The 20,224-nt window shown below is 38.6% G+C and overlaps 1 protein-coding gene across 1 annotated transcript; it reads left to right on the top strand.

The window, feature by feature from the left end:
* The first annotated feature begins 3,458 nt into the window (after positions 1–3,458).
* LOC108715773 lies at positions 3,459–19,286 on the top strand. The gene is made up of 4 exons (XM_018261227.2): positions 3,459–3,498; positions 12,989–13,048; positions 17,778–18,181; positions 18,309–19,286. Exons 1-4 carry the CDS (start codon positions 3,459–3,461, stop codon positions 18,987–18,989), a joined length of 1,185 nt encoding a protein of 394 aa, XP_018116716.2. The 3' UTR covers positions 18,990–19,286.
* The last annotated feature ends 938 nt before the right edge of the window (positions 19,287–20,224 follow it).

The following is a 20,224-nucleotide window of genomic DNA, read 5'->3' as shown; positions in this document are numbered from 1 at the left end:
TCCATATTTGTTTCTATGGTGACAGGGACGCTGCTGTACATTCTTAAAGGGCCAGAGTCTAAATTCGGATAACCCCATGGAGCAAATTTACGATAAACAGCTCCTTAATCAGCAAATAGCAATCGCATCATATATAACTTTAATGAATGTATAAGATGATTAGTAGTGGTGCAAAGAGAGAGTTGCACCACGTATAACAGGTGCAGCCAGCCATGTATAGTGAATAAAGTGCCCCCTCTTGTAAAATATAAGGATATTATAAGTTACCGAGGAGTTTTATGACCATATAAAAAGGCAAAAGGCCAAGTGTTTTTATATAGGTCATGGAACTCCAAGGTAACTTCTAATATCTTCTAATATCCTGATATTTTGCAACTGGGGGTACTTTATTTATTATAATACACAAGTTTCGGTGAGTCATGTGACAGAAATGACATCAGAACTCACCGTTTATAACTGATGACATCAGAACTCACCGTTTATAAGGATATAATTTACAAGATATTCATGGCTTTTGTGTATTATATATGTATAACTTTATTTATAATAAAGTGCAATAGGATATTCAGCACTGTAAAATCTTAATATGAAGAAACAGTGCTGGGCCAAGGTGGCTGAATGCCCTGGTCGCCTTTCACTATGTGTGACTAGGGTTGTCACCGTTTCTGGTAAAAAATACCGGCCTTCCTATATATTTATCTTTTTTCATTATTGATAATATTGGGATCAGCCATCATTTTTACCGGCCAGATGGCAACCCTGTGTGTGACAGACCGGCAGGGGCAGGAGTGACAAGTGGCAGAGGGGAGCAGATAGAGATTAAGTGCCGTACCCCAATGTAACTATGTGATGTCACTTCCTCCTTGCCATGCCCAAAGGCCTGCACCCTTCAACCACCCAGGTCCTCCAGTGGATTTATGCTGTATGTGTTCCACTGTGGTATTTTTAATAATGTATTCAGTTACCTGCACAAAATAGAGGTAAAATAATCATTGCAGAGACAGGTGATGGAGAACATGGAGGTTCTGACAAATACATAAAGGCTGGGGCTCGGTTTAATGATGTTCAACCTGCAACCCTCCAGCTGTTCTGACTCAGCCTTCTCCTTGTGCCTTTATGTGGTCACAGAACTTGTTAGTGACTTATAATATCCATATATTTTACAAATGGGGGTACAGTACAACTATTATACATTACAGAGATTATACATTAGTCCCTGTCTCAGTGGAACTTACTGTTGCTGTTAGGGTTTCCACTTTGTATTTTTTTTTTTTCCCTATTAATAACATTGGGATCAACCATCATTTTTACTGGCCAGACCGGTAAATACCGGCCTAGTTACTGTGGAGCTTATTATTTATTTTAAAATGCTGTTTTCTGTAAATTAAGTTGAAAAAGCTTGAAAGTACTTGAATACACAGGCTTGATAAATCGCAACAAGGATAAACAAGGGCAACTCTTCTGTGTTTCATTATGCAGTTTGCAAATGCAATTCCGTTTTTAACAAAATTATGTGTTTGTAAATGGACAAGATGTATTCACTGGGGTATGCCAATATATTAGGCACATCTCACAGTATTCAATTCTTTCTCTGGCCAGCAGTGGTGTAACTAGAGGGAAAGCAGACCCCGTTTTCTGCTACCTCTAACCACACTGGAACCCTCCTTCCCAAACCCTCTTTTACCTTCAGCTGGGGAAGGGGAATGTAGGAGGCAGGGAGGCTCTGGGGTGGGGCGGGAGAAGGAGGGTGGTTGGGGATTGCAGTGTGCCGGGCCCCTCCAATGTCGGATTGGGCCAGCGAGAAAACGGCGAAAAAACCTGGTGGGCCCCGGCCTTCATGAGCCACTGACCCAGACCTGCTCGTCCATAAAGAAATGAACCTGCGTTGTGACATGCACGTGGCACAACGTATTCACGCATGTGCCCAGCGTGACTTGTTCACTCACGCGCATGGCGGGCATTGGGGTTATATATATGTGATAATCCTTCTACTAATTACACTAGCATGTTTGGTAGTGTATTTAAGTGTAATTACAGGCAAGAGGTAGCTTAATTAACATTTCGTATTATGTAGACATTAGTATTCTAAGATTATTTGCAGGTAGTCTTCATTATTGATCGGGAAACCAAAGTTCCCTGGTAGTCAGGGTATTGTTCTCACTCTTTTTGAGTGTGTCTAAGTTTTTAAAATATTCAAATTGCTTTTTAGTCTTGAAATTTCCACTAAGGATTAATTACCAGGTGGAATTTTGGAAGTCAGAAAGGAAGACCAATAGTAGGAGGCATGTAAAAAAAAGAAAAACAATTTAATATATGAAAAACAAATGAAGCCAGATAGCATTTCCAGTTGTAGGCTGGAAATAGAATAGTCATTTTAATCTTAAAACCATACAAAATAAATAATGACCAGTTTCCATGCAGCTTAAGCACGCAAAACCATAATTCAGCCGCGAGCACCTCCCACCATGAGCCCCTTATTCTACCACCCGGGGCTGTGGGGTCAAGTGCAGGAGTCCACATGTCTTGATTTCTATAGCCTGAAATGACTTGGCACAAGGGCAAGTGCGTGTTTTTAAAGGAGAAGGAAAGTCTCCTTGCACTTGGGGGTGCCAAATATTAGGCACCCCCAAGTGATTGTATTTACTTACCTGAAACCCCAGGCTGGTGCTCCTATCAGCAGAAAACTGCACCAGCCCCGGGGTCCACTGCAGTGCATGCGCAGTAGAAAGAAAAGCAGAGCTTTAACTAAAAAGTCGGCTATTTCGTTCTACTGCACATGCGGCTGCCCCGGGAAATTTGAAGAAAGAAGAAGCCAGAAGAAGATTGCTCGCTGGAATAACCCCGGGCCAGTGCAGTTTTCTACTGATAGAAGCACCGGCCCAGGATTTCGGGTAAGCAAATACAATCACTTGGGGGTGCCTAACATTTGTTGCTCAACTGTGTATACTACAGTGTTGTCACATCTTCCGTGGGGCGATGTTGTGGAGTACCAGGAAGTTGGGAGCCTTAAGACTGGGTAACCTGGGGTGTAACCATACACAGCAGTACTGAAGTCAGAACCCATGATAATGGTGAAAAAATACTTTCATAAACTCAAGGAAGTGATTACACAAATAACGGTGCTCACAATTAATATACAGACAGGTAATCATAGAAGCGGCAGACAGAGACACAATCCAGGAGTCAGAACAGGGAAATCCAAAAGCAGGACAAGGAGGGACACCAGGGTACAGGAACAGGGCAGGAACTGGAACTTTGAATCAGGAATAAGGAACCAGAGGGGGTCGCAAGTTGGAATTTGGAACAGGCTCAGAAAACACAGGAACCAGAGGCAAGATCATGGGGCTATAGCTTAATAAATAAAGGGTCAGCATTGGATAATGAAATACAGATGAGGATAACGAGATGGGCGGAGAGATGAAGCAGAAGACAGGATTATACCAGGAACAACAAGAATAATGAACAAGATAATGCTAAGGACTGCCAGTGGCACAACAGGTAAGTAACTCAGCACAGAGTGCACAGTTTGAAACCCAGCAAGTCCTGCCAAATGTGAAGAGAATCAGGCCTGGTTTTCGTCAAAGCCACAAAGGCTTTGCAAAGTGTGCGCTGTCCTGTGTGAGGGAGGGGACAACAGAGGATGCTGGTCTCTAGGCAACATAAGGGGAAATCCGGCCCTGAAGTGAATGGCTTTTCCACTGTAATGTATAACTCAATACATACAGATAAGCAATGTTCAATCTCATAGGAAATAGATAGAGTTATAATAACAGTAATTGTATATTAACTTTGGTATCTTTTCTCCTTACACAGTATATGTTCCCTGGTTTACAGTTTAAAGGTAGCACGCAAACTAGACAAAAGTGAATGTGTATTATTATTATGGCTTTAATTAAAACAATCAGTGTTAGGTAAATGACTAGCATATAGTAGTTATCAATGTAGTAACCTGCAGGTATATGTGTATAATAATGTCATACTTGATTACATTTTGGCAGGGGTACAGAGACTTATCCTCACTAGTCCACAAGGAAAGACACCAAAGGCACAGAAGAATAAGCGAAAGCAGAAGATAATAAGTAAGTGTTCCATTGTATGTCTTTTTAATGTATACATTAATTATGATCCATTCTACCAAATTAAGTGGGAATCAAGTATGAATATATCAAAACCAAAATACATAGAATCAGATTATTAACCAGTAAAACAACTCAACTGACACTCTGTTCAAACCCTTCGGGACTATTGTATCTAATTTATAGATCCAAAATGCCTCTCTTCTCAAGAGAGAAATCTCAGTGTCTCCTTTTCGAATGTTGGGCACACCTCTGTCAATAATCTGAAAAAAGGTACACAGTTCACCTGCATGACAATCCAACAAATGTTTGGCTACAGCTGAACTAGTATCCTGTCTACAGACACAGTCTAGATGTTCAGATATGAGTTTTCTGACCGGTCTACTGGTCTTACCTATATGCTGAAGTCCACAAATGCAGGTAATCAAATAAGTGACAAATTTAGTGCCACAATTGGCATAAAAATTTATTTTATACCGTCTGGAGTTTTTACTACCTACAAAATCCTTTGAAGTCCTAATAAATTTGCAGGATCCACATAGAGATACCCCACACCTATAACAACCCTTGGTGCCTAGCCAATGAGTGGGTCTTATAGGTTTTAAGTCTGTGAATAGACTAGGAGATAACGTGGAGCCTAAACTCCATTCTTTCTTATAAGTGGACTGAGTGGTAAATTACTGCACTAAAGCAATTCTGCATCTTACTTAGCAGATGACCTCAGCAGAGTATTATTTATATATCTGCTATTTATTTTAGTGTCTATATACAACTGATTACCTTTCACTTTGTTTTCTCTCCTGGTTTTCATTAAGTAAACAGAAAGTCTTAGAGAAATTCACTCACATCGCCCTTTTGACTAATACACAGCCTGACCGATACCAAGAAATGCAAAATATTGGCAATAAAGTAAGAATAGTGTTTGATATTTTTGTACACACACTACATAAAAAACCTAATACAAGCCCCTGAACTTTCTCAGCCATGTTTAGTAATGCAAAAACTGCCCCAAATCCACCTTAAATGCTGCCCACTTTATGATACATTCAACCCATTTTTGGGACAGTTTCATCTAAATCGGGTGGAGGGGTATACAAAACTATGTATGACAAAAACAAATAAAAGTTGAGGTTGTAAAAGAAGGTACATGCCCATCAAGGCTAACTTTTTCCCCCATCATAGATATTTAGTGCAGGTTTACCTTTTTGTACAAATGTAAACCTGCCTAAATATTAGAGAATCCAACAGGTACCAAAAGAGAGGAACCAACAAAGAGAGTCTATAGCGTCAGACAATCCATAAAAAAAGTGTGAATTGACGTATATATTGAAATAAATTATGAACAATAAAATCAATAATAAGTGTGGTAAATTGACTGTGATGTTAAATAAATAAATAAATTCATTTTTGTGAAAGTTCAGAATCAAGTGTCATTATTCAAATATGGTGAGAAAAGCAGTTACAAAAGCTTAATTAATTAGTGCAGGTAAAAGTGCTAATAGTGCCTCAGTGCTAATCTGCTACATGATTGAAGCCCACTAATAAATATATTACCCAATTAAACGTAACATTTAATGGCTCCTTAAAAAATGCACACATGTAGAGGGAAATATTGTCGCTTAAAAACAATAAAAAATAAATAAGATGAAAATTGATCTGGTATGAAAGTTGTAGGGGATTGCAGCGTAATTAATAGTTCATTATGCTGGTCCCACCTAGATCAAACATCAACCCGGATGCCGTCAGATTGATTAAATAATGAGTGATGGGGGTACTGAGGGAGTGAATGCGGTAAAGTAATTGCGGTGGTGTTGTTTGTTGGCAGGAACGGCGTACAGAGCAATGATTGAAAGTCAATCTTAAATATACAACTCTGCAGACACTGTATTCAGTATGGTGTGCAAAAAAATAAAAATAAATTAACTATCACTTTGTCTTCTCAAAGCACCTAATGATAAATGACCTATTCTATGTATAATACTATACTCCTATAGCATGGTGTCAAATATTCATTGACAGTTAGATATATCTTATAGGGGGGCTCCTTTTGCCTAGAAGATGTTTTACAGCTCACTCTATTACGGCTCACATTGCCACACTTCGCCAGGCAAAAATTCGCCAGGACAACGCTAATTCACTAAAATGCAAAGTTGCGTCCAGGACGCCTAACACTGGCGATGTTTTGCTACAGTCAATTCGCCAAATAAAGCGAAGTTGCGCTACCGTTGGCTATTTTGCATAGGGCAGGAAGTAAAATTTCAATGGACGTATATGTTGCAGCAAATAGATTACATTACACAAGCCCAGGGAACTTTAATAAAATATTTTTTTTTTTAATTAACTTTTCTTTGAATCTCCTGCCTCTAGAAACTGAAGTCAAAACCCCGACTGGTAGAGCTGTATCAGTTTTCTGGACTTTCAGATGCAGGTCCTTATGGAATTGCTCTGGATATTATTATTGACAGGGTGGGTTTAGCCCATGAGAGTACAGGTGGTATGGTATATAATAATATGCATTAATATAATTCTACACGCATTCCAAGTAGTATGTTGATTTTTGCCTTTTGACAATGCAATAAGACTATTTCAGCTTAATTATACTACACCTGCAGTATTTGGTTTTGGTAAGGGAGTCTTGCACGTTTTGGTTTTTTAAATATTTTTTAAATGATAATATCATCCATAAAATAATATGGAGTCAGTAAGCAGACTAAAAGCCATACAAAATATATGTTGTGTGCCATATCTGCCCTACATGATTCTAAATGGGCAACCCTGTTTTCGACAGAAAGGAGTTTGGAGCACATAAGTAGGTCTCTCATCAGCCTCCTCTTGGTACCTATGTAGTCATTTAAATTAGAAAGTTTCTCAACAGTATGTAATGGTAGACTTACTAGTACTGTTGTCTTCAAAATGACTAATGTAGATTAAAACTAGAAAAAAGTATGCAACCAGAGATATATCATAACCCTAACAAGCCTAGACTAAGTTTCCTGGGTTGCATTAGACCACATCTTGGTATATACCTTAAATTAACTTCAGTTGCTCCTAGTTATTAAACTTTCAGTATATCTAAAAGCATATTTTCTCTACAGCAGATTATCCAGTGATTGATGCTGACCAGCACCTGGAGAAATACTGTATTTGTTTTTTCCCTTTCTCCATACTTTTTTTTTACTCAAATGGAATACAGTTAAAGGGGTTGTTCACCTTTGAGTTAACTGTTAGTATGATGTAGCGAGTACTATTCAGAGACAATTTGCAATTGGTTTTCATTTTTTTTATTATTTCTGGTTTTTGAATTATTTCCTTTTTTATTCAGCAGCTCTCCAGTTTGCAATTTCAGCCACCTGGTCGCTAGAGTCCCAATTCCCCTAGCAACCATGCATCGATTTGAATAAGAGACTAGAATATAAATAGGAGAGGCCTGAAAAGAAAGATGGGGAATAAAAAGTAGCAATAACAATACATTTGTAACCTTGCAAGAGCATTTGTTTTTTAGACGGGGTCAGTGACCCCCATTTGAAAGCTGGAAAGAGTCAGAAGAAGAAGGCAAATCATTAAAAAACTATAAAAAAATAAATAATGAAGACCAATTAAAAAGTTGCTTAGAAGTAGCCGTTCTATAACATATCAACAGTTAACTAGTGAAGCACCCCTTTAAGTACATAAAGTCTATTTGCAACTTTGCACACCGAGTATACTTTGACTTATTTGGTGGTCCATTACCCAGAAGACCATCCTCTACTTTTAATCACTTTGGGTATAGGCAGGGGCGTAACTACAGAGGAAGCATATCATGCAGGGGGCCCGGGAGGTATAGGGGCCCCATGAGACCCAAATAATGAGCAATTTCAACATGTATTGGTAAAACAGGACAACCTCTGGATATGTTGGGGGCTCTAAAATTAATTTGCCGTGGGGCCCATAACATCTAGTTACTCCACTGGGTATAGGGTGGTGTGGGGCACACCACATGCATTTTTCTTTGGTCCACAAAATATTGTCTATACCATCACACATAAAACAGCAACATGAAGGCAGTAATTGGGTGTCAGATATTTATTGGCATTTAGATCCAATATATCTTATAGGGGGCTTCCTTTAAAAATGTGTAACTTTAATGTCCTTTGTGTACATTTTCAGATGTGCTCATCAAAAGATCTGCACTGGAACCTTAGTTCACTTGTAGCCAAAGAGATTATATTGGGTTGCTTTTGGTGGATTTATCTACACAAGTATAAGGTATACCCTAATTCTAGTGTAGGGGTCTGGTAAATTGGCCACCCCTAATAATATTGGCAGGCAAATCCCCAATGGTATAGACGCCTAAAAAGGTCCTAACATTATTCTGCCTTATGCTATGCTGCTGCTGTTCTCAATAGTGACCATTGGATGGCACTGTGCTAAATTATAAAACCCTTTATAGCCATGCTCTCAGGGACCATCTTGTGCAGGCTCTAGCCTAAGCAGGCAGGCAGTGCGCGAGTGGAACCTAGACAGGTCAGTTCTAGAAAGGATAGGCTACTCACCTTAAAGGGGTTGTTCACCTTCAAACAACTAGTTGTTATCAGATAGATCACCAGAAATAACGACTTTTTCCAATGACTTTGTATTTTCTATGTGTCACGGTTTTTCTAATATTAAAGTATAAAGTGTCATTTCTCTCCTTCTGAAGCAGCTCTGGGAGGGGGGGTCGCCGATCCTGTAAACTGTTCTAAATTGATACATTTAGTGGATACATTTCTTATGTTTGTCCCTGCTGAGCAGAATCTCTGGGTTTCATTACAGGCAGCTGTTAGACTTGATACAATTGTTGCTAATACTCCAGAGATGCTGCTGAGAAATGTATCAACTAAATGTTGCAAAATTGTAACAGTTTAGAGTCTGCACCTGAATTACTGAGCTGTCAGACTGAAACACCACAGACACGAACATTCAACTTTAAACTTAGATTTTGGAAAAAACGTAAAAAATAAATAATGGAAAGTAATTGGAAAAAGTCATTATTTCTAGGTAACAATCTAAAAACAACTAAATTGAAAAAAGTGTTTGGAAGGTGAACAACCCCTTTAAGAGGTCACTCTAGGAATTACAGATAGACAGGTTATTTAGCTGAGCAGATCAAGGCTCCGATGAGGAGAGTCAGAGGGATTAAGATCCCGGGTACTAATTGCCCAGAAGTAGGGACCAAGTGTACAGATTTAGGGATGAAGTGATTCCCCTGGGTTCCACTTAGGGAAAAGGCTGAAAGCTAGGTGTACCTTCATTGCTGCTGTGCATGTTCTCTTCCCTGTGGGGCTAATACTAACCAAAGGCGCTGTTAGTATATGCCTAGCCACTGTTCTGTATAATCCTGTTTGTTCTTATGTACACTCTATGAAGATTGTATTGTTCAATAAAAATGTTCATTGGTTAAGTTAAGAACCACTGGTGCCCAATTCTTGCACCCTGCATATAGTTACAGTTACACTACACCCTGCCTCCGCACCGTTTGCAAAGGCTTACCCCCTAAGATTTACGGCCTCATCCGGAGCACAGTATTGGGAGTGGAGCTCATAGTTAGGGAACAGTGCACTCATTTTACTATAGCTCTACACTTGTAATCTGAAACCTTTCTTTTTATGATTTTAAAAGAAACAAAGAAAAGTTGAGCATGCATGTTTGTGTTGATACCTGTACAGCCCTATATTAGGTATATTTAAGACAGTCAGTAATGGCACTTTCTGTACCATCTTGATCTTGCCATGTTTTGCCAGTAAAAATACAGCATAGCATAGATCCAAGTGTAACCTAATGCCATAGAAGTCTTGGCTCTGTTGATTCTATGGTAGGTGGCAGTGGCCTGCCATTTAAGTCAGAGCAAAACTTACCTCCTGTGAACCTCCTCCTCCAAACCACCAGCATGGATATTTAACACCCTCACTCAATATCAGCTGAACTTGATATTCTGATTAATGTGAGACCTGGCATAAACATGATTTTGCTGTTCTATGTATTATACTATATAATACTATATAATACATTTGATGCATGGCATCAAATATTCATTGACAGTTAGATCCAATATATCTTATAGGGGGAGCTCCTTTTGCCTAGAAGATGTTTTAGAGCTCACTCTATTAAAATCACTAGACATCATGGGGCAAATTCACTAACCTCCGGAAATTCGCCAGCGACGGCTCACTCACATTGCCACACTTCACCAGGCGAAAATTCGCCAGGACACCACTAATTCACTAAAATGCAAAGTTGTGTCCAGGGCGCCTAGCTGGCGAAGTTTTGCTAGCGTTAATTCGGCAAATAAAGCAAAGTTGGGCTAGCGTTGGCTAATTTGCATACAGCGGGAAGTAAAATTTCAATGGACGTATATGTTGCAGCAAATACATTACACTACTCAAGCACAGGGAACCTTAATAAAATAAAATAGAATTGTTATATTGCCCTACACATGAGCCCAGTGTATAGTTTAGGTGCCATATGTTAGGAAATGTAGGGGGGAAGCCGGGTACCCTAAAAAAAATTACGATCATTTGCAGCCTATCACCCTGAAAAACAAAAAAGGCACCAGCGTTTTTTGGGACTTAGAAAAATTTTTAATTTTTTTTAAAGAAGTCCTATCTACTCTATTGCAATTCGCATGGTCTGAGGTGGTGAAGGCAAGTCTGGCGCAAGAGGTAACGTTCATTAAAATCCGCATCTTAGTGAATTTGCGTAGTTACGTCCATTCGCCAGAGCAAAAATTTGCCTAGTGCGAGGTAGCGCTAGAGTCTATCTCCTTCGCTAGCGAATTTACGCCATCGCCCGTTAGTAAATCGGTGAAATCCCAAAAAAACCTCATGCTGGCGATTTTTCACCTGTGTTAGTTACTTTGCCCTTTTGTAAATTTTCCCCTTATGTCTCTCTACATGAAGGATTTGTGCAAAAGGCAGTTATTTTGTTAGATTTTGTTTGTACTGGAATCAGTTATTTGAGTGAGCTCTAATTCATCTGCTAGGAAAGGGAGTCCCCCTATAAGATATATTGGATCATTCATCTGACACTCAACTGCTGCATGAAGACAGAATGAAGAGAAACAGATGCTAAGAGAGGGATAGTGAATATAAACTTGATTATTTTCAGAACCGGTACAGAATTTTTAATTGATCATATAGTAAGGTTCTTATTTCAGTATGATGAAGCTTTTATTACATTTATTTTTGCAATAGTTGCCTTTAATTTCAGGGTTTCTCTTGAATACTGGTGCAAAAGTATATTTTTGCATTGAAATTTTTGCACTTCTTAAGGGCTACCATTTTATAGTGGAAATTGTAATACACCGTGATTCGGTAGTTTTAAATTTAAAGTAACCCAGTCAATAACTCTGAAAGGTGATTCCCCAATGTAATAGCTTTTCAGGCACATGATTTATTGGAACATGATAAAAAGTAGGACACTACTAGTTTCAAACTAAGGGGCAGATTAACTAAAGGGCGAAGTGGCTAACGCTAGCAACTTTTCACCAGAAATCACATCTGCAGGGACATCCCCAATTCATTAACATGTGCAGACGACTTTACCCGAGCTAAAGAGAACGTCGCTAGTGTTCATTCGCACTCTATTGCCAGCCAACTTTTTGCTCAGGCAAATGGTCTTGCTCCGCAAATTCACTAAAGTGTGGATTTTACTGAACGTTACACCTTTCCCAAGAGCTGACTTCACCACCTCAGACCAGTCGAAAATGAAGCAACATCTTCCACAATCTTATGTCACTTACATCATATCCTGTCTGCCGAAAATGCATTAATGTTGAAAAAACACTGGCAACTTTTCCATTTTTTAAGCGGGATTGCCTGCAAAGTGCTAACTTGAACTTTTTTGGGTTAACATTTTTCCCCAGACATTTGAGGGCCATGGGACATTCATTATACAGTGGGCTCATGACTAGGGCATTATATGATCTCTTTTGTCTTTATTAAGCTTCCTTGGACATTTGTAATAAAAAGTGGCCACTTCAAGCATTTGCACCAACATCTCTAATAAAGACATTCATACAACTTTAATGTACCCGCCCTATTCAAATCGACCTAAGCGTAAGATCACTAGCGAATTTTCGCTAGGCTTAAATGAGCGCTAGTGAATTTACGCTATGAAATGATCGCATTGAAGTATCGATAGCGAAAAGTCGCCAGCATTCAGCGCCCAGGACTTCGCATTTTAATGAATTAGCGTAGTGGTAACAAATTTGCACCTGGCGAAGTGTGAATCTACCCCTAAATGTCTACATATGGATTTGCACTGCTTAAATTACAATAATGTACAATTGTACTGTGCCACTCCTGACTAGCAGACGTGAACATTAGTGGGGCTGATTGGAATGCGGGTGGAGTTTAAAGGAGAACTAAAGCTCAGTTAGGCCTGGATCATTACTTCCTATAGAGATGCTGACTTTTTAGGCTGGCTCATTAAGTTCAGTTTATAAAATATGGCATTTGTAGCCATAATCATTTTTAGAGTTTAGTTCTCCTTTAATCAGATCAGGGCAAGTCTGGCTGTGGTTGAGGCAGATTGGGAACATGGCCTATTAGGTATATAGCAGTATGTAATGATCATGGGGGAGAGTTAAGGGGTGGCACTGGCAGCCAGGCACAAACAATTGTTCACACTGTTCACAGAAGAAAGAAAAATGTATTTGAGGCCTGTCTGCAGGTGTTCAGTTTTTCAAAAGCCTGTCTGTCCTTGCCAGTCATTTTATCGCTAGTCTGCCTATTACATATGCTGTATATATATTTGTGTTTTAAGTGCTTAAAATTGCTATCTGCAAGGCAAAATGGTACTGCACTATATTACTAAAACCCAAATAGCTAAAAATTCTGTTTTTGGATATTTCATGTGGAAACTGCCGTAAAAATTTAATCCTGTTGTTGTTTCAGATATTATGCATGGAGAAGGGAAAGCTCAGGAGCTCAAGGAGACAGCTAGCAACCAAACAGGTAAGTTAGAGCATGCTGGGCTTAATAGTAATGCACAAACCAACATTTATGGGGTGAGTATTTAAAGGGATACTGTCATGGGAAAAAAAAAAATTTTCAAAATGAATCAGTTAATAGTGCTGCTCCAGCAGAATTCTGCACTGAAATCCATTTCTTAAAAGGGCAAACAGATTTTTTTATATTCAATTTTGAAATCTGACATGGGGCTAGACATTTTGTCAATTTCCCAGCTGCCCCAAGTCATGTGACTTGTGCTCTGATAAACTTCAATCACTCTTTACTGCTGTACTGCAAGTTGGAGTGATATCACCCCCTCCCTATTCCCTCCCAGCAGCCAAATAAAAGAACAATGGGAAGGTAACCAGATAACAGCTCCCTAACACAAGATAACAGCTGCCTGGTAGATCTAAGAACAGCACTCAATAGCAAAAACCCATGTCCAACTGAGACACATTCAGTTACATTGAGAAGGAAAAACAGCAGCCTGCCATAAAGCATTTCTCTCCTAAAGTGAAGGCACAAGTCACATGACCAGGGGCAGCTGGGAAATTGACAAAATGTCTAGCCCCATGTCAGATTTCAAAATTGAATATAAAAAAATCTGTTTGCTCTTTTGAGAAATGGATTTCAGTGCAGAATTCTGCTGGAGCAGCACTATTAACTGATTCATTTTGAAAAAAAATTTTTTTCCCATGACAGTATCCCTTTAAGAGTGAAGAACAGGGTGAAGAGTATAAGAAGCAAAAAGTCCTGTATGTGCTCCTCCTAAGACATTTAGATTTTAGACATGTCCACAAGATGGCAGTACATAGCAAGGAAGCCACTATAAAAAGGTTACAGTTGCATTAATGTAAAATATATTGGGCCAGATACAGTAAGTTGTGAAAAGTCATGGGCAAGACTCAGTTTGACATGCAATTTAGTTCAGAAAAACTTATCTTAAGATGTACCATGTGAAAACTCTATTAAAGTCTATAGGAAAAACTAGAAATAAATTAGAAGAAAGTTTTTTTCCTTGGGATTTAATCTCTCACTTGATGAATCGTGAGCTAAATTTTTCTCACTGTATTGTGTAAAAAAAACCCCAAAACAGCTACATCTAAATTAATACATTTCACCATTTCCACTTACAAAAAACTGGGTGAATTACAATCAATTTTATACCGAACTTCTACAGGAAGGGGCACTCTGGACTCAAAAGCCAAAACTAAAAAGCTATAAGGGTCAGGGATTCAATGGTGTGTGTGTCTCTCTCTCTCTCTATATATATATATAAATAATCCACCAACTGATTGGGTGGCTTAAAATGAAAAAATCCTTTTTATCGTGCAAATCAGCATTTCGGTCACATCTTCAGACCTTTATCAAGATGCCTCATAGCTTACAAACAACTATATAAATACCCAGTGACATTAGCATGACGTCATGTATGTAATACCCACACACTGAATACTCGAATTATTATAATACTCATATAATATAATTATGCCTTCCTTTGTCACCTGCAAGAACTTCACAGCAAACCCCGAGTTGGACTAAACATACTGGTGCAACGAACTGAGATAACTGATGTTCAGTATCTTTTTAAATAACAAGAACATGTCCATGAGCTGAAGATGCAAACTGGATTTTTTTCCACTTTGGTGAATGGACAACTTTTAAGGGGCAGCTTACATTTAAATTAACCAAACCAATTCTTACAAACTTTGGTCTCTAATTTTAATTGTTCTTTGATTAATCAATTACTCCTCTGCCTCTTTCCAGCTTGGGGGTTACTGTCATCGGCAGCTAATAGACTAGTGCTCTGTGAGGCTACATTGTTGTTACTTTTTATTACTTATCAGACCTTCTCTTATTCATCTTCTCATTTAAAGCACTGTCCGGTTGCTAGGGTAAATTGGATCTAGCTGCTGAAATTCTAAAATGGAGAGCTTGTTAACAAAAAGTTAAATAATGCCACAACCACAAAAAAACAAGACCAAGTAACCAAAATTTTGTCACAAATGTAGGTGAAAAAATGTGCTGCATGTTGTGTGTAAAGTTGCCACCTGGTCGCTATTTCACTGGCCTTTCCAGTAAAATACAAGCCAAGGCAGAGCCAGTATTACAAAAATTAGCAGCAAGGTCAATAAAGCTGTAATCACCTGACATTCCACCTCAAAGCTCACTACCAGGAAGTCTCTCCTTCCCCTCTATCCACTCATCTCACCAAATTTCACCTCCAATTGGACCTAATCCATAAAGCGCCGACCTTTCTGTCTCTCCAAAGTTGGTGCTATTTTGCGTCCATATTGATACATCGCGCTCAAGTTAAAATGGGCTTATAATGTATTTGCCTAACTGAAGGGACACTATACAATGAGCTTCTTAACCTCTGTCCTTCCATGCCCTACGCTGAGCTCATCAAACAGGGATTCCAGCGTCTGCATAAGCAGGAGATTCAAGTGAACAACAAATTCAGAAAGAGCTGGAAGGAAAGCTTGGAATTTGATAGGAGCTTACAGAATTCTTAGAAAGAATCTCTCAAGTAAGTGATCCCTGCAAGTAAGTGATACCTGTAATGAGGAAAACAAAGATTTCCTAAACATATCCTTTTTCTAAATACAATTTTTGCATCACTGGCTATTACAGTTTTGAAATGTATATACGAGAACAGTAGATAAAGCACACCCAGGGCCAGATTTAAAAGCTGTGTGCCCCTAGGTCCCTCAATTTCTCCCCCCAGCCTGCATTTACCCCTGGCAGCTTGCACCACCTTCCAACCACCACAGCAGGTCACCTATCTACTACTGCTGCCAGCCGTTCCTATACAATCTTCACTGGGGACTGGTTGGGTGGGAGATTTAAATAACTGTTAAAATATTGCCCCAACCTCTGCTGCCCTAGGCTTGGCCAGACCTTTGTGACTTGCCCACAAATCCAGACCTGAGCACTCCGTTCATATATAATTGCAGTAACTTGTTGATATATCATATTCTCAAAGCACATGCAGGATAAATACAGTGGCAATTTCACGTGTAATAGTGCATACTAGAACACAATAGGATAAATACAGTATTAATTCCATGTATGAAATTCTTAGAACACATGGCAGGATAAATACATCACCAGTTCCATGTATAACACCCCCAGAACATATAGCATGATACATACATACAGTGAAAATGTCATATAAACATTCAGATTCAGAACATATGGTGGTATAAATACAGTGTCAATTCCATGTATCACACCCCAACTTTAAAAAAAAAATGTGTATATGTATGTACAGTATATATATTTATATATTATGCACAGTATGTAGACAACCATTTCCACCCATCTTAAGTTATTAGTAATGCACCAAATCCAGGATTTGCCTGGAAAGTTTAATTTTTTTTCCTGTTTGCTGTGCACAAACCCTTCCTAGATACAAAATAGGGTTCAGTTCAGGATTCAACCGGATCCTTCATGAAAGATTCAGGATTCAGCCAAATCTGAAAATAGCAGATTTGGTACAGTACATCCCTAACCGTTATCCTTACTTGCTTTGCCAAAATGAGCTTAATCGCACCTCACTTCTCTTCACCTACTAAAACTAGGTAGACTAGATAGTCGTCAATTATTTGCGAAAAGGCTGATTTTTTTTAGTATTTTAGGTATGGATTATGGTAAGTCATTTTTGGAAAATTACATTTTTTGGGGTATCAAGGAAAATTTTGTTCCAAAGATCACAATCGTGTTTTTTTTCTTCTAATGTAAAAAAGCTTAAGATTTGTATATGTTATGGTTGTTTAATGTAATAACCTGCATATGAAAAAACGAACACGTTTGCTGAGGTCAGTTTACACGGACATTGGACATGGATAGAGATCTGGCTAAAAGATAGACTACAAAGAGTGGTGGTAAATGGAAAATGTTCTAATTGGACCAGTGTTGTTAATGGAGTACCGGAGGGCTCTGTAATTGATCCTTTGCTTTTCAACTTGTTTATCAATGACTTGGAGGCGGGCAATGAAAGTACTGTTTCTATTTTTGCAGATGATACTAAATTGTGCAGAACTATAGGTTCCATGCAGGATGCTGCCACTTTGCAGAATGATTTGTCTAAGTTGGAAAACTGGAAAATGAGGATCAATGTTGATAAATTCAAGGTTATGCACTTTGGCAGAAATAATATAAATGAAAGTTATACACTAAAAGGCAGTGAGTTGGGAGTTTCCTTGACTGACAAAAATCTAGGGGCTTTTGTAGATAACAAGTTGTCTAAATTCTGGGCAGTGTCATCTGTGGCCACAAAAGCAAATTAAGTCCTGTCTTGTATAAAAAAAGGCATTAACTCAAGGGATGAAAACATAATTATGCCTCTTTATAGGTCCCTGTTAAGGCCTCACCTAAAATATAACTAACTATAAAGGAAACTATTTTATTTTGCACAGCCTATCTGTTTAACCAGTTTTTATTTTTACACTGAACTGTTCCTTTAAATCTTGTTGTTGTGAATCTGCTTCCTAGGACTCAGCTGAATGATGACATCACACTGACTGTGACATCACAATGCCAATGCCAACCTACCCTTTAGGATCTCAGGCTGTACAACTGTCAAATCATCGTTTGCATCGAGTAGTGATGAATCTCTCCTACTTGTTGCTGTTATTTTCTCTTTTTATCTCAAATTTTAATTTCAAAATGCATCAAAATCGACTAATCTACTGGATTCTTATCTCCAGCTACTTAATCCCCCATGTAGTTTATGGAAGTGGAATGGATAAAATGGAAGAGCCTCTCTATAACGCCAATCATATGTGGCAGATGGATGGAGACAGTTCCTGGGATGATGAGACCTCTGTCGTCCTACAGTTGATCTGTGCCGATGTTTTACTGTGGCTTTTCCTGGTTTTGTTATATTTCTGGAACAGCGGAGAACAGACACTCTCAGTTTTTCTCTTGCTCTTTATTGTGAAAATGGGAGGAGTCCTACTGCCCTTCTGGTGGTTATTCCCCAATATCTACAGAAGCGGACATTCAAGCCAAGTTATTCCTCCAGAGGTCGAGCTAGAAGATACCCAAGCACTTGATTGTCTACAGAGCCTTTACATCAGCAATGTTGTGGTGCTTTTCCTGAGTATTGTTGTGTTACATCTGTGGAGCAAGGTGAGTACATCTCAAATTTGGGGGAATTTACAGCAGGGTAAACACAGACCCTCATTAACTCATTCTCATATTACCCCCCTGTGGGCAACAACAGTTTGTATAATGACTGTTTTATCTTTCTGTATAGGAGAATAGAAGGCAAATGAAAGATATCGGCCAAACTATCATGTTAACTGCAGCACCTGTCATATCAGCAGCAGTATCTCTTGTGTGCTCTGTACTTTCTTTGGGAAACATGTTGGTAAAGACACCAGCCAACAAAAAGGAAAAAACAGTCAGCCAAAGAAAGAAATCGAACAAAAAGAAACACAAAAGGGCCATAAATCAACCAGAACCACAACCCACGGTCAGCCTGGAGCAAAGAGATTCTGCTCAAGAGCTTGTGGAGCCAATGGAGTCTGCACAGGAGATTGTGGAACCAGAAGACTCTGCTCATGAAAAAGTGGGCCCATTATATTCTGCAATCATAGAAGAAATGTTGCTTGTGGATGGTTGCAATGAAGAAATTGCTGAAGTTGGCCATGAAGATATTCCCAGGGCAAAACCTTGTATGAGGAATAATTGTGTCTATAATGAGGATCTAGATACCACTGTTTTGACCACAGAACCCACTGAGAGCCAAGAAACAGAAGTCATTTCTTTTCCTGAGAAGAAGAAGAAAAAGAAAAAAATCATCCGCTTATTCCAGTTCATTCAAAATCTCAAAGACACCAGAAAAAAAAAGAGTGGGAAATCCAAGAAACAAAACATTTTCATGAACCTAACATCATGTTTCAGGTGCCATTCAGTAGACTCTGATGATCCCTAGACCGGAGGACAATCTATTCCAAAATATTTGTTTATATTTATATATTTTTTTTTTTACTATACATCAGTTATGAATAAAATTTCTATATATATATGAAAATTGATGAGATGGAATCATAAACCTTTTTGTGTGTTGAAAGAAATGATTTATTTAGTGTCACCTTCTAGTGACCGGGATTCTGTTAAGTCGCGCATTCATGTAAGACAGTTACAGTCAATATGAAAGATTTTGTGGGGTTCACATCTGGCACCTATATATTTTTAAAGGGATGTATTCTGAGCAGGCCTGAACTGAGAATCAAAATAGGCCCTGGCATTTCAAATACACACAGGCCGCACCTGCCCAACAGTGACTTTCCAGGGCATCATACAGCAGCCCCTCTGGCATTGCCAGAATCCACAGATTGTCAGTCCGGGTCTGCATCTGAGAGTTTGATAAGAAGATTAAAATGACTACTTGTTATTCAGCCATTAAATTCTATGTCTCCATGCAAAGAGTTCTCAGTTGTGGCAGGGGCACATAAAGCAGAGAGACAGTGCTTTTAGCTGCAAAGAGGGAAGAGTTAAGATTTCTTGAAAATATTCAAATATATCAAGGGAATGAAGAGAGTTAATGGGAAAAAAATCTATAAAATAGCTGAATAACAATTGTATGTCATAGGTTAATGGGCCAACTACTATACTGGATGTAGTGAGCTCTAGCGACCAAGAACGTATAGCAAATGTGCCAGTAGTTAAAACCCTGTGGAATAGTAACCAAAATGTTATCTCATTTAATGTCTGGTGCTAAAAAAAGCAAATCTACACTGGAGCAACAACAACAATTTTGAATTTCAGAAAAGCAAATTTTAGCTCAGTACTTCATAGCATAGATTGGGGAATTCTGCTAATAACACAGAATATAAATGATTGTCATTTAAAATAATATTAAATCATCACTGTTGTCAAGTTATTAGTTATTATTTGTTTAACATGTTCTTGTGAGGTAAAAGCTTCCTGGTCTGAAGTTTGGTTTGAGACAGATTTTTGAAATATATTATTTATCTTGACTAATTTTTTCAATTGTTCTTGCTTAGCAGCTTTTAGTTTACTGCTATGTGCACGTGAGCATTTTGACATTTTTAGATCATACTTAAGTGAATTGTTACTACACTAAATGCTGAATAATACACTATTTGGACAAAACTGTCCGCAGGAATGAGTGACATTACTGGATAATAATTTACACTGACCTGT

This window comes from Xenopus laevis, chromosome 4S (genome assembly GCF_017654675.1).
Source record: "Xenopus laevis strain J_2021 chromosome 4S, Xenopus_laevis_v10.1, whole genome shotgun sequence".
In the NCBI taxonomy this organism is placed as follows: Eukaryota; Metazoa; Chordata; class Amphibia; order Anura; family Pipidae; genus Xenopus; species Xenopus laevis.
This window is presented reverse-complemented; position numbering and strand designations above follow the sequence as displayed.

Excerpts from the sequence above, each read along its gene's own strand:
- LOC108715773 (XM_018261227.2), top strand. The coding sequence starts at position 3,459 with ATGAACAAGATAATGCTAAGGACTGCCAGTGGCACAACAG. Across the intron at positions 3,499-12,988 it reads GACTGCCAGTGGCACAACAG|ATATTATGCATGGAGAAGGG; the intron begins GTAAGTAACTCA and ends TTGTTGTTTCAG. Across the intron at positions 13,049-17,777 it reads GACAGCTAGCAACCAAACAG|TTTATGGAAGTGGAATGGAT; the intron begins GTAAGTTAGAGC and ends TCCCCCATGTAG.